We start from the raw sequence: 13,854 nt of genomic DNA, 5'->3' as shown, positions 1-13,854 counted from the left end.
CCAGATCGTAATACAACATGCTTAGTCTTAATTTATTCCTGTTGTGGAAAATAACTGTGAAGTGAAGATCTCAATACGATCAGCAAAAATATTTTTAATTTGATAAGCTACTGAAGATTTTAATTATGCTCGTAATGGAGAACATTGGCCTAATGAGGCGAAGGACTCTGGAGAGACGCAGGGGCTAAGAACTGTGAAATGAGTCTGATAGGATTGCTGTAAATTCACACTAGATCGTTTGCATATCAAAGAGCAGGAAATGATTGCAGGACAAATCAATAACCTTTCCACGTTCCAAAGAGTGTCGTCCTCATTCTAATATTTTAACACGCTCTCCTATATTCTGCCTGGCCTGTATTCTCTCTCTCTCACTCACTCTCTCTCTCGCTCTCTCTCTCTTTCTCTCTCTTATTCTTTGACGTACCTTAATCAAAGGACACAGCCCTGACAGACAAAACATGCCAAATGTTCCTGTTTGCACAAAAGCATGCTAATCCTTCGGTTGTTGCTTCTCACTTGTCTTATTAAGGTCTCATTGTTGTTTTGATGGTGGGAATGATCCTTGAAGGGAAAGTTTTCCATGATGATGATTTGTCTGGATGGGGAAGGTCACTGGTGGAGTGAGTGTCCTGTGCTTCAACAGTGGGAACAATCATTTTCCCCCCACTTGGTGCCCGGTGACAGTGGGCAATGTATTTTTAGCCTGTGTGGCTGACAGGGTGGCCCACTATCCCTCAATTACCAGCCAGTCCTGGTGACCCCGACACCACTGTTTACTCAGATGAAACAGGTCCCATAGACTCCTCTGATGAGAGGGGTAACGGACTGGGACCAAGCTGTCTCCTTCCTAACGTACCCCCTTATTTCTCTCCCTCTCTATCCCCTGGTCCCATGTCCTTCTGTTATTAAACTACCTTGTCCTCATTGGATCTCTTGAAACTGAGGGTTGTTCATGATGACACCATAAATGACAATAAAATGTAATGCTATGAAAATCTCAAACAGTATTGTATTCTAGGTTTGGACAAACAGCATTCTATTTTTCCTGAGAAGGCAGCATTTGATTTCTATGGTAGACATAGGAACACTGATCTCTAAATCCTTTTTTGTATCCCCAGTCCGTCCATTTTCAAAATGCAGGATTGGTTTATCCTCCATTTTTCCATTTTTCAACAATGCTATTCCACTCATTATAGGTTGGAAATACAGACAAGCACTTTAAAAAATGTATGTTGTTGGGACACTTGATTGATCACCGGCCTGGCAACTCAATTTTACCTCCGCAGGTAGCTCTGGCATCCAGACAGGCCGAGCTCTTCAACCTTTTCCTGTCCTTGTACCTCCGTACCCAGGTGACCATGTTCAAGCAAGCAGAAAGTTGATTTAACGTTCATAATGACATCAGTTGCAGGCCATCATCCACAGAATAAAAAATAGCCCCTATCCTCTGGGCTCTTTCAATTCTGCTGTTGCTTTCCACACAGAGCCAATACCATGGGGGGACGGTGACACCGCTATTAGTTTATTGCTCCATCAGGCGGAGACCTCTGGTGCACCCCTGTTTATGTTCCTGTAATCACTGGCCTAGTGATATGCACCCCTTAGGCCTAAAATATGTTACCTCCTAATACTGTAGGAACTATTACCAATGTCGCGCTGCTGGCCAAATCAATCACTGACTGGGAGAGCGTATTACCTACCGCTGTCCCTGATGTGCCGCTGCTGCACTAAGAGCAGCTTCATGCTTCGCCACATTCTTTGCTTTCATATTACCGACAAATTTGTCCTGTCACTGTCCCATTGCCCTCTCTTGGACAACTTAACTGATGTTCTCCAGTGATGAGAGTTCAGTCTGTTACATCGCCGCCTGGGAGGCCACAGGGCCTCAGAATACACTTTAGCCAATCAGGGCAGGCGCAGAGGGGCAAGCAGTGATACACGCGCACACGCACACACACACACACACACACACACCTGGTAGCTGCACCTGGGAGAACAGAGCGGAGCGAACATTGCCGTCTCACTCGTGCTCCACAGGTCAAGAGGAGAGGCTTTTGGGGGAAGGAGGGGAGGGCAGCGCTGGATCAAATTTATATTTATGGGAGTTATATCCTCCCCAAACACATTATTGTAATTTATAACAGATACTGTCTGACCGCTTCCAAGACTTTGAACATTAATGTCAAAAGAATTTACCGCGAGAGAAACAAATGAAGGTTCAGATAAAGAGAACAACTGATTGTCATCCAAATAGCACTCTTCAAGCTTCTACTCATTTACTTCCTTCACAGTTTGGTATTAAATGATAACTCAATGTAATTCTTCATGTCAATTTGTAATGAAAATGTTTTATACTGTCTCTATCAACAATTCCAGTAAGGATCAGACACAAATAAAATAAACCATGTTATACATGTTAATTTTTTCAAAGTATAAATTACACGCCTACAGGGCTGTTCAAATCCTTTTTGTGAAGTGTATAATCTCAGATCACCATGAACGCATATGTGAGAGCACAATACAATTATGATGTCATGACAGATTGAATTTTTCAAATCATTTGATTTTGATATCTGAATTTTGAATAAAGGGGAATAAGGCTGATCTGTCTGATCGTGGCCTCAGTGTATAAAAGTAATCCTAACTCATCGCCTCAGTCCAAACGCATTATCACCTTGGTCCAAACAGAGCAGCAAAACTCATCATTAGTGTTGCAGTGATGCTAACTACTTGCTGAATATTGTAGATTAGATCTCAGCTCCGTAGGTCTTGGCTACTGATGCACGAAAGAGTTCATTGACGTGAAAAACAGAAAGGTCATCAATAACTTCAAACATTCAAGCAGAACTTATGTAGAATAGGAAGGGAAACTCAGCCTGATGTTAAGTGTTTTAACAGCTGTCTTCCATAGAGTTAACCACCAATGGTTTCCAAGGGCAGCCTAACCAAGTTCCACTCAGTTAAAATACTGAAACGAACCAACTGTGCGGTAAGATTCAATTCCTCATTTCAGTTTGTATAAATAATAACAAAGAGAAACGATACCGTATTTGTATCTTGAACTGTCATCTGACAAAATAGGCTGAACAAACAAAGAGTGTATGGTTACTGTATCCTGTTTGAGATGGCCTTAGAGGTATTTGATGACACTATGCATAAGCAAAGAGTCAACAGGATGTCCAGTAACTGTTGCGCAATTCCATAAAGAACAGCAAGCTGCCATATCGTTAGGGCAATACTTTACTCACAGGGCGTGTGTTTGCCAGATATCCGACACGAGGTCATTCATAAACGTACACTAAGAGCACATTGGTGGTCCCCGCCTGTGCCTATGGCAATCATCTGCCAGTGGATGAGTGATTCCATACAGTCCAAACAATAACATGACTGAACAAACCCTGTTTTGGTTTGCTTATTACCTAAGCTCCCCCACCCTTCCCATTTTATGGCCTTATCTTGTTATTTCAAAACTGTTTGTCTTAGTGTGGAATGAATAGTCTATGTCATGTTCCAAAACGCTATGAATGAGCCTTTGTCATAGGGCTGCTCCTTAAGAACATATTAATAAACAAATTAAGAAATAAACTTCCTGGCTTAACAACAAGTATTGACTCACACCACCATACCCTTATGGGAGATTTCACAAGAAGAGGTTCAGTGGCAGTTTAGTGGTTCAATGGTTCCACTAGGTCAACACCCAGTATGATGATGCCATTCTAAGAGAAAGGTATGAAAGGAGAGTCAAGAGACAGGCTGAAGGAGAGGGGGAACCTATACACCATGATAGTCACACGGGAGGAACACAAGGGGGGTAGGTGGGAAAAACTTCTAACGAAAGTTGTTGTTTTCAACATAGTTAATCAGCTTCTACCCCCAAGCAATAAGACTGCTGAGAAATTAATCAAATGGCCACCGGACTATTACATTGCCCCCCCCCCCTCCATTTGTTTGTGCATTGCTGCTACTCGCTGTTTGTTATCTATGCATAGTCACTTCACCCCTACCTACATGTACAAACTACCTCAGCTAACCTGTACCTCCGCACACTGACTCGGTACAGGTACCCCCTGTATATAGCCTTGTTTTTGTGTTACTTTTAATTATTATTCTTTTATTTTTTACTTTAGTTAATATTTAATAGTAAATCTTTTTTTTTACTTCTTGAACTGCACTGTTGGTTAAGGGCTTGTAAATAAGCATTTCACGGTAAGGTCTACACTTGTTGTATTCGGCACATGTGACAAATAAAGTTTGATTTGATACTGTAGTCAAGGCAGATGTAGTATGATATTTCATTGGGGTAAAGTAGGGTATTTTAGCATTTGTGTGTTTGTGGGGGGACTGCGGAGGGGCAGGTGTAATCCCCTGTGTGGTGTGCTGTACAGTACAGTAGAGTAGAGCACTGACCCTGAGTGAGCGAGTGCAGGGGCAAGGTGGTCTGTCCAGGCTGGATGGTGAGCAGGCCTTGTCTCTGGAGGTTGAGCAGGTGCTGCTGCTGGAGCTGTTGGACCTGCATGAGCTGCTGCTGGAAGGCCAATCGCTGGGCCTGCTGCTGCTGCTGAGGAACACACACACACACACACGCACGCACACAGAGATACACCATGAGCAAACACACAAACAGGACATGCATGCCCCAGAGCAAACAAAAAGTACATTATTTTCATACTGTTTTGGACTGTACATATTGATTGAACACAGAAGCATGCAAATTCTAGTGTGTGTTTAAATATAGGGTAGGCATATGATCCAGTGGACAAACACATGCTGATCATATAGGGCATCCTGTATGTCTGAACAGTTGTATGCTTTTGCACACGTTATGTTCTCTCAAACAGGATACAGTATGTTTGCTCAGACGAAAACACACACCTTCTCTCAAACACACACACACACTCCCAATCGAACCACACCACATACACACTCACACATTCAACACACTATGTATGTTTGTCTGTGCACACTTAAGACAGGTACAGTATGCATCCCTCTCTCTTTTAATTAACGAGGAGTCAGGAGGCAAATGACAAACAATGAAACAACATAGTTAATCATTCATAATAAGAGCCACAGGATTTTAATTACACCCATTCATAATTCAGCAAACAACGTGTGACTAAATCAAAGTGTTTAATAGCCACACCAGCTAGTCTCACAACTCTCTCAGGCGCGGCACTGAGCTTGAGGAGGGGTTTCTTCCCCCCCAGTGCAGCAAGTTGATTTGAATCATAGAGCGAGTGAAGAACATCTTGTTCATCTTACAGGACTATGACTACATATAACATTCTGGGAAAGCCAGAGACTCTTTTTCCTCGGTCTAGAAAGTGAAAGGTGTAAAGGGAGGGAGTAGAGAGAGAGAGAGAGAGAGAGAGAGAGAGAGAGAGAGAGAGAGAGAGAGAGAGAGAGAGAGAGAGAGAGAGAGAGGAGAGAGAGAGAGAGAGGAGAGAGAGAGAGAGAGAGAGAGAGAGAGAGAGAGAGAGAGAGAGAGAGAGAGAGAGAGAGAGAGAGAGAGAGAGAGAGAGAGAGAGAGAGAGAGATGTGGTATAGTGTGGTGTAGAACAATAAATAGAAGGAAATGATCTAATATCCCTAATCTTCCTTGAATCAAAACAAATGGGGAGATGTTTAGATAACAGAGGAGGGGAGAGACTGGACATTTAACCCTACCATTAACCCCAGGCTCAGCTTCACCATCAAAATATGGATTATTATTCCTTAAACAACAACTGGAGATAACGATCAATCAAGACAAAGCTCACCTTGTTATTTTTTCTCGGACAGATAAGGACAGCCAAACAAAATAAGCCTGGGAGAGGGCAGGATATTAGGCTGTATATGAGTATACAAGGCCAATTGTCAAGGGGGGTGGGGGGCATTAAAAGCAACCCGGGCTGCCAAGCTGTGCACCACACCCTGTTACCAAACACAGGATACACCACTTTGTTTATGTCTCACAATTGAGCGGTGCAACGCTGCTGTCAGGTCACCGGCCTGCGACTCAGAAACCGCTGAAATAGCCTGATAAACCCCCCCCCGGTCTGCCCGTCGAAGGTCTGCCGGGCTTCCTTTCCCCTCCCCTCGTCTCCCCATGCCCAGCCTCTGCTCCACAGCTCAGTAAAAATAAAGGCCTGAACACACCCAGTACACTACACTGGTCTGACGTGGAGAGGCCTTCTTCATTACGTTAGTCTGATCAGGATCATGTCGTGTCATATTCATGGACGAGCACATACGCATGGGGCTAGGTGAGAGGGTGTATTCATGAACACCTATTTCTATGGTTTATGTTCGAAACTATACGGAGCATATTTGATGAAGAGCTCACTGGGGTTTCAGTGTAATTAATTAGTGATTCAGCTGGCGTGTGATTCTTCCCATCTCCCCTTTTTTTTTGTTATGGTGCTCCTTTTTCACTACAGTGTAGGAAGTTTCTCGTGTCTTCAATAGGACTCTTCTCTGTACTGTAGCTCCCGTCTGTCTGACAGCATAAGACAAAGATGCTAACGGTACTGCGGGGGCGGGAGTTCACAGGGAACAATGTCTTTCATCAGTGCCCTAAATAAATATAGGGTGGCTTTTAAAAATGGGAGAAATTAAATGAATTTAACTCGCGCCCCATCAGATTTCTTTCTTGTGGTCTCATCAGCTGACAGCAGCTCCTGTGCTCTCCCGGCGTGCAGACACATTAAAACCCCCGGCTCAATAGACCAAATAAGAGGTTAACAAGAAGTGGCACGAGGGAGAGAAAAATACAGGCCCTGACAATTGATACAGAGTGGCAGTGGCAGCCCTTTATTGTCAAGCTTCAAATATAAAGTTAAAGATCTTTGAAAAACTACATTTTGATGTCTTTAAAATAAAAGAGGCACAAAGCAACAACAGGGGGTTATTGTCTGCTAGCCACGGGGGAGTCGCGGCGCAATTCTTATTCTGCGTTTTGATGGCTGCAGCAGCTAGAAATGCGATTGGAGAGGGGGGGGCAACACATCGGAGAGCAGAAGGAGAGCCTCTCGAGGCTGCATCCATTTCCTGTGATCATACATAACACGCTTCAAAAGTTTTTTGTTTTTTTTAGACTCCGTTCAGCTGATCAATTGCACCTCCTTCTGACTAGCACCCCCTCCCTCTCCACCCCCCCTGTTCGAGTCATGTGTACATCAGATGCGACTTGGTGACAGGCCCTATCTGAGGCCGAGGAGCTCTGCTGTCACGTTGATTTATGGGAGCATCACACCACAACTTGTCCAAACTGAAGCCTGCAGTTCATTAATTAGAGAGCTGGGACTTTGAAGTCGGTAGCTCAGACAGTGTGTGTGTGTGTGTGTGTGTGAGCGTGTGTGTTTGTTCATTCACGTTTGTGCGCGAGCGTGCGTGTGTTTTTAACATTTGGCTTAATTTAGATCCTTTTTCCTTACCCTCCCCGAACGTGGCTCTCAGACGGGAAAAGAGAGAAAATTCCTTGATTGTCTTTGAATTTCTTTTGACCGCACAATAATCATTCCTTTGTCCAGAGTGATGCCTGTATCCGCGAGTCATTAACACGCATTGAGCCACCGCTGATGAACCAGGGGGAAAAAAAGAGAGCGCGGGCAACAAGGCTGGGAGCGGTTCCCTGCACTGATCTCTCACAATTACCTGCATTCTCTCCAATCGCTGTTTCCATGCTAATTACCAAGGAAGCTTTTCCGATTTATAGGCCCTTTCTTTTCCCCTTCCTTTTGATTATTGGCTACAAGGGGGCTCATATGAAGGGCACACTTTGTTGTAGGACACTTGTTTACTCGAGAGAAAAGAAGAAAACAAAAAACTGCACAAACATTACTTTCACTGCTTGAGCAGCAGTATGAGGCCCAGTCCCTGGAAGGAGAGGAATCATCACTATTCTTAGTTTATAAAGTTATTACTGGTATTGACCCAGAGAGCCTGACATGCTAATCAGAAGCATGAGTGATTATTTTGCTGTATTTCTTCTTCTTCTTAAAAATCACAGCCTCTGAACAGATGGCGAGAACAAATGCCTTCCATGCTCTGCACTTTTCTGAGGCTCTTACTGCCGGGGCACCATGTGAGTTGAGTAAGGCGGCAGCGTGCGGTGGTGTGGTGATGATGTCAGCGTAGTGAGCCTACCTCTTTACTCTGCGCGCCCACATGCTGCTGCTGGAGGAGCTGGAGGTGGAGCTGTTCCTGCTGCTTCTTGTAGAACTCTTGGAGTTGCTGCTGAAAAAGACATGGGAGCTACGTCTGAGTGAGAGCTCACCAACCAATCAATCCATCAGGCCCACTGCTAAACTCAGCAGTGGGCCGTGGGATACTTTCAACACTCTGGCTGTTCTCTATTTGATACAGTCTCGTGTTCAGAGGGAATGCTAGCGCCCTGTCGATCTTTCCCTTTTATATGGTAGTTGGTGTGGGGATGTTGATGTGTTCTATGTACTGTGTGTGTGTGTCCTATGCGTTCACCTGTTGTAACATGAGGGCCTGCTGCTGTTGCAGGAGCACCTGGAGCTGCTGAGGGCTCAGCACCTGCTGCTGGAGGATTTGCTGCATCCGCTGGGGAGTAATTACCTGGGGTGTCATCATAGCCACTGAGACTGGAACCTATAAGAGATACAGAGACATTAAGGACAGATCAGTCACTAACCTGGTCTATGAAAGAGACAGTGGTACAGCAAAAGACAGACATGGCCAGGACACATGCTTTATAGGATTAGATGACCACAGCAAAGAAAGGGAACTGGAGGACAAGCTTGTCACTAGTTAACACAGCCACAAGTCAAAATGATGTCTAAACCCCGCCTATTGCTACAATTTCTATTCTTAAATGCTGCTAACCTTATGCCTAAGCATAGACATAAATTAAATGTTCAAATTTTTATGATATAGCCATTTTGACTTTGTGGCTATGGTAACTAGGGACAATAGGACAACAAGCGGAGATGGTAAAGACTACAGCAGGTCAACCAGACTAATTGTCAGGGGCTAGACACACTGCAACAGCTACTCAAAAGAGACAGCTAAGGATAGCCCAGCCTCTCAACCCCTCTGGTCTGTACTGGATAAATCACCAGGAGTGTCATCACATCTAGAGGCGCTACACCCCCTGAGCTGTGATGACACGAGACAGCCAGGCCTGCAGTAAGCCTGTGGAGAATCTACTACAGGCTCCGACCTTGAGCACAACAGCCCTCTCCAGAAACACACACCCAGCACACAAGGCTGTCCAACGTTCGATTGCTTCTGTTTTGATGCTTTCTCAAGCTGATCATTTGAGGTGATCTGCAAACAGCAGAACATGCAAAGATAGGCCACCCACTGTAGGCTACAATACATATCTTTGTACACATGAGAGCATTTCATTAGAATATTGTCAACAGCAATTTATTTAACGTACAAATAAAACGCTGGCACCATGCCTCGAGGAGGGCTCACTCTTGACACAGGCCCTTAACTAACTCCAACAAAAAGGTGTAAGTGGATGACTCTTCAAAACAAGTGATTTGTTATGACAATGAGTGAGCCCCACAGTTGTCAGGCTGCCTTAATTGCTCCGGCGGCATTGTGACTTCCCAGAGTGTCTGGATGCTGCCACTCATTGCTATGATGTGCGATACCATTAAAAGCCCCTTTCGCTGACATTTTAGTGACAAACAGCTACCGAGATATATTTGATAGCGTCTCACATTTGCAACTGTTAACATGCCGCGCGGTGTGTGTGTGTGTGTGTGTGCGTGATTGTGTGGTAAAACTGTGCTCTGCGTCTCTGAGGCTAATGTCGCCCGGCTGATAGAGCGGACATTAGGGGTGACAGTCTGTCTTTGCCAAGGTTACCCAAATTGTACCGCGTCCTCATTGCTAATGACGGCCCTTTGAATTTTTCATGCGTCTCTGAATGTAATGTAGCTGTTTAGAATCTATCTAGCAGGTGGGGTGTTCTCTGACACCTGCTGCATGCATATCACCTTATTCCTTTTCCACATTGGAACATAAAACAAAACCAAAACGGGTCATAATGAGCAGCTTGTACTCCCCCGGCGCTGGAAAGGGCAATAGTGTTAAACAGGACGCTGTGGCGCTGACGCTGATGCTCTCTGTAAACTTCATCGAGGAGGTGCTCCGCGCTGCGTTACGCGATTAGAGTCGTTTTGTCCTCCTGTAGGGGAAACTCGAGGAGGTTTTGCTCCACCCAAGACCCAACGCACTTAACATCTCTCATTTTCAATGCGAAGCGGTGAGAGGATGAAAATGCAATATTAATTCCTCCCGTATTACGTCTTAATATGCAGTTCAGCTTGACTTTTTCATATGGCTTGTCCTGTCATTTGCATAGCCAAGGCTCCCGTTCCTAATTTCACAGTCATTATACACTGATGTCCTTTTTTCTCAGCATCACTAATTTTGATGAACTATTTTGAAGGTCAACCAGGCAGCGTGTCTCGCTACAGTATAAGCCCTCTACGTGATGCGATAGATATAGACCTGCCGTTAAAAAAAAAGCCTCAGCACCACTGACAATTACCTCACACACCAAGGATAAATAATAATGACTCTTCTTTGATGTTTTATATTAAATTACATGAGGGAAACGATCTACTTTAGATTTGACATGCTCTACTTTACAGGCAGTAAACGTAGCCAGGGTTATTTTCACATGTATTTAACCGTTTTTATTATGCATCTTCAATAGTACATATTTTATAGTCTAACATAGAGATCCAGTGTAGAGAAATAGAATTAACACAATATTTTAAACACTTTCACACTTAACTGACAATTCCATTACAAATTGCATTGGAATTTCTTTCAATTAATTAATTAATTTATTTATTTATTTATTTTTTACACCTTGAGCAGCACATCCTCTGGTTCAGGAAGCTTCACACCTCCCCCTGTCATGATCGCGGGGTCTGGTTCACTGTAACTACTGCTAGACACCCAGAGACGGCAGGCAGAGCCCCGGCAAGAGGCTATTACAGCTAACATTTTATTACCCATTACTACTGAGGTCATTAGCAGCGAGAGGGATTGTACGGTTCTTAACCTATTGATCATTGTAACTACTACCATTTAATCCTGTGTTGAATGAGTGAAAATCTGCCTAAGACAGGCGGCTGTTGAGGGGAAGGGCGGGAGGGAGCACTTTAAGTGAAAAATATGGCCCTGGCTGGTGTATCATGCCTATTTAACGCAAACACGGGACGCCAGTCTCCATTTAGAACACTCTCCATATGGCACACTCCCTTATCTCTGGTTAACATCAGGACTCCAGATGATTCAAAGAAATATATGTACATATAAAGAGAGTCTGAGGGACAATTCTCTGTCGGTCTGGTTAATTCAAAGAGGATAGGAGAGTTTATGGGAGAGTTTCTTTGAGCAGCTACTTGAACACCAATATGCGGGTGTGAAAAAGAGGACATTCTGGGCATGCCAGAAATAGACGATGTTTATGGATTTCAGTAAGGTGTGGCGCTCTCCAGGTGCCTCGCGTACATAAACATTCAAGCCTGGAACATTCTCACACAGCTGCAGAGTGACTGTAGGCAATACACCAGTGCAGGCCTGCTGGCCAACACACACACACACACACACACACACACACACACACACACACACACACACACACACACACACACACACACACACACACACACACACACACACACACACACACACACACACACACACACACACACACACACACACACACACACACACACAAAAACTCAAACATGCACACAAAGGCAATTAAAGTCCATATAGCATGTGAACTCACACATATAGTTAAATATGCAGTCCGGAATCTTTAGCACAACAAATTTGTAACATATTGTACAAATTGGATTCATAACATTACACATGAATTGCCCCTCCAAAAAACATGTGATTTATTGTCAGGACGTAACATATCATACGAAATAGATGACACAGAACACAATTGAAAGGCAGAGTACACGGGGACCAATCAGGAGCACCACCTTTCCATTGAATGGCTGAAATTATACAAAAGTTCTGGAGCATCACTTTATACAATATGTAACTACAATGATATTAATAAAAAATACTACATTATTTTTTGTTTTATTTCCTGCTTTCAAAGATGCAAACTGTGACAGTTTAAATTGTCACATATGCCACTGTCCAATGCAAACACAGCAGTAATACTGCTCCCTTACGTCTCTGTCATTATTATCATGACAGTAACTTACAACAGGTTAGCCACATTTCTAAAATATAATCTATTTACAAAAATGTTTCTGAAACTACGCAGTTTTAGTTGTCTAAGGGAGGAGGTCAGTGTAGCAGGCAGCGTCTGATGCCGTGCTGCCTGGAGAACAGAGCAGGAGCATGTTCAGAGTGAAGGGAAGGCACAGCACAGAGTGATGGGAGCCTATGCTCTGGTTAGGACTGCCTCCTTCAAAAGACACTAAGCCAACTTCTCTTTGTGCGCCACCATCGAGAACAAGCACGGAAATGATATTCTAATGAGGAAATATTGGCCACACATCTGACGATGTCGGAAATTCACTGATTCACACTTAATGAAGACCCTCTCCAACCAGCGTTATCCCCAGAAGGCAAAGGTCAAAGTGTGGTGAGAGAGAGAGAGAGAGAGAGAGAAAGAGAGAGAGAAAGAGAGAGAGAAAGAGAGAGAGAAGCAGATCCAGGCATAAGGCTAGCCTCCCTCCCCCTCCTGGTGATACAGGGGCAATTAAGGAGAATAGAAAGAGGAAAAAGAGGCCAACTTCAATGAGACCATGGCTGATATTAAACTGGCCATGAAGGAACAGGTTAGATGAAAAGGAGAAAAAAAAATCTAACTTTTATATCTTGCTCCCTGGTGTCATCTTGTTTTGTAAGGACATCAAATAGAATGTAGAAGTAGAAAATAACAAGCCCTTGAGAAATCATAGAACCCAGCCTGTTTGATGCTGTTGGTTTACCTTGGCCTGAGACATTGGAAACGTAACGGCGCTCCGTCTTGAATAGCATATAATCTCCAGCGTGAAAATGTCTCCGAAATGAGGATTTCATTGCATTGAAGTGATGCATGAACATAATTAGTCCTCGACAAGATCGGAATGACACATTTTTTCATGACTCGTTTAGGTTTATTGAAATATTGAAGGTGGGTAGCGGTATGGAGAATATGTCAAGCACATTTTCTCTGCTGGGAAAAAAGGGTCAATGAAAGAATATCTGTTTCTCACATTGTATTTTTGTTTGTGTGTATTACTATATATATATATATATATATATATATATATATATATATATATATATATATATATATATATATATATATATATATAGATATAGATATAAAAAATATAATTGTTTATTATTAAACAATAACCAATGTATGAAGTCCTAGACTACAACATGCATGATGATGAACCCAAGGTAACAGCTACCCATCCTGGTTCAGTTAAGCCCTAACTAATTCTTCTCTGTCATCCAAATTCAAGCTGCTTTAAAAAATGTTTACAGTTCAAATAAACAGGATAATCACAGTCACATATTCTCCCCATTTGCTATTTCTATTCTGCGAGGGGATCGAAACGATACGCAGCAACTGTAAAAACAAAACTCAAGATTGCATTTTAATTCACTTTTAAACCACAAACAAACACATTTCCAGCAAAGCTGGGCCAGCGTTCCGTAAAACAAACAAACTACACAGAGAAGTGAGCGAGCCTCTCACCCTAACTATAACAGCTGAGCTGCGTGGTGTCGGCTCTTTCCCACACTCAGGGAGGCCTCCACTGCAGGTGCCCACTGCTGAGCACAGAGCAGAGGGCATGGTCCCCACCCTGACACACACACTATACACTGTCTCAGGAATTGAGAGGAACA

The 13,854-nt window shown here is 43.5% G+C and overlaps 1 protein-coding gene across 8 annotated transcripts in view; it reads right to left on the bottom strand.

Moving 5' to 3' along the window:
• The window catches only part of LOC120065057 (forkhead box protein P1-B), a 210,141-nt gene that overhangs the window by 30,041 nt on the left and 166,246 nt on the right, over positions 1-13,854 (bottom strand). For 5 of the 8 annotated variants that reach the window (XM_039015733.1, XM_039015729.1, XM_039015725.1 and 2 more), the window contains 3 exons: positions 8,461-8,598; positions 8,128-8,217; positions 4,408-4,558 (listed from right to left, as the gene is read on the bottom strand). In XM_039015733.1, coding sequence (XP_038871661.1) covers positions 4,408-4,558; positions 8,128-8,217; positions 8,461-8,598 — 379 coding nt within the window. The remainder of the gene's footprint in view (positions 1-4,407; positions 4,559-8,127; positions 8,218-8,460; positions 8,599-13,854) is intronic. The other 3 variants (XM_039015728.1, XM_039015731.1, XM_039015727.1) reach the window with 3 other exon arrangements.

The sequence above is a fragment of the Salvelinus namaycush genome, chromosome 20 (assembly GCF_016432855.1).
Source record: "Salvelinus namaycush isolate Seneca chromosome 20, SaNama_1.0, whole genome shotgun sequence".
NCBI lineage: Eukaryota > Metazoa > Chordata > Actinopteri > Salmoniformes > Salmonidae > Salvelinus > Salvelinus namaycush.
Note: the sequence above shows the minus strand (reverse complement) of the source record. Positions and strands in the feature narration are given on the sequence as shown.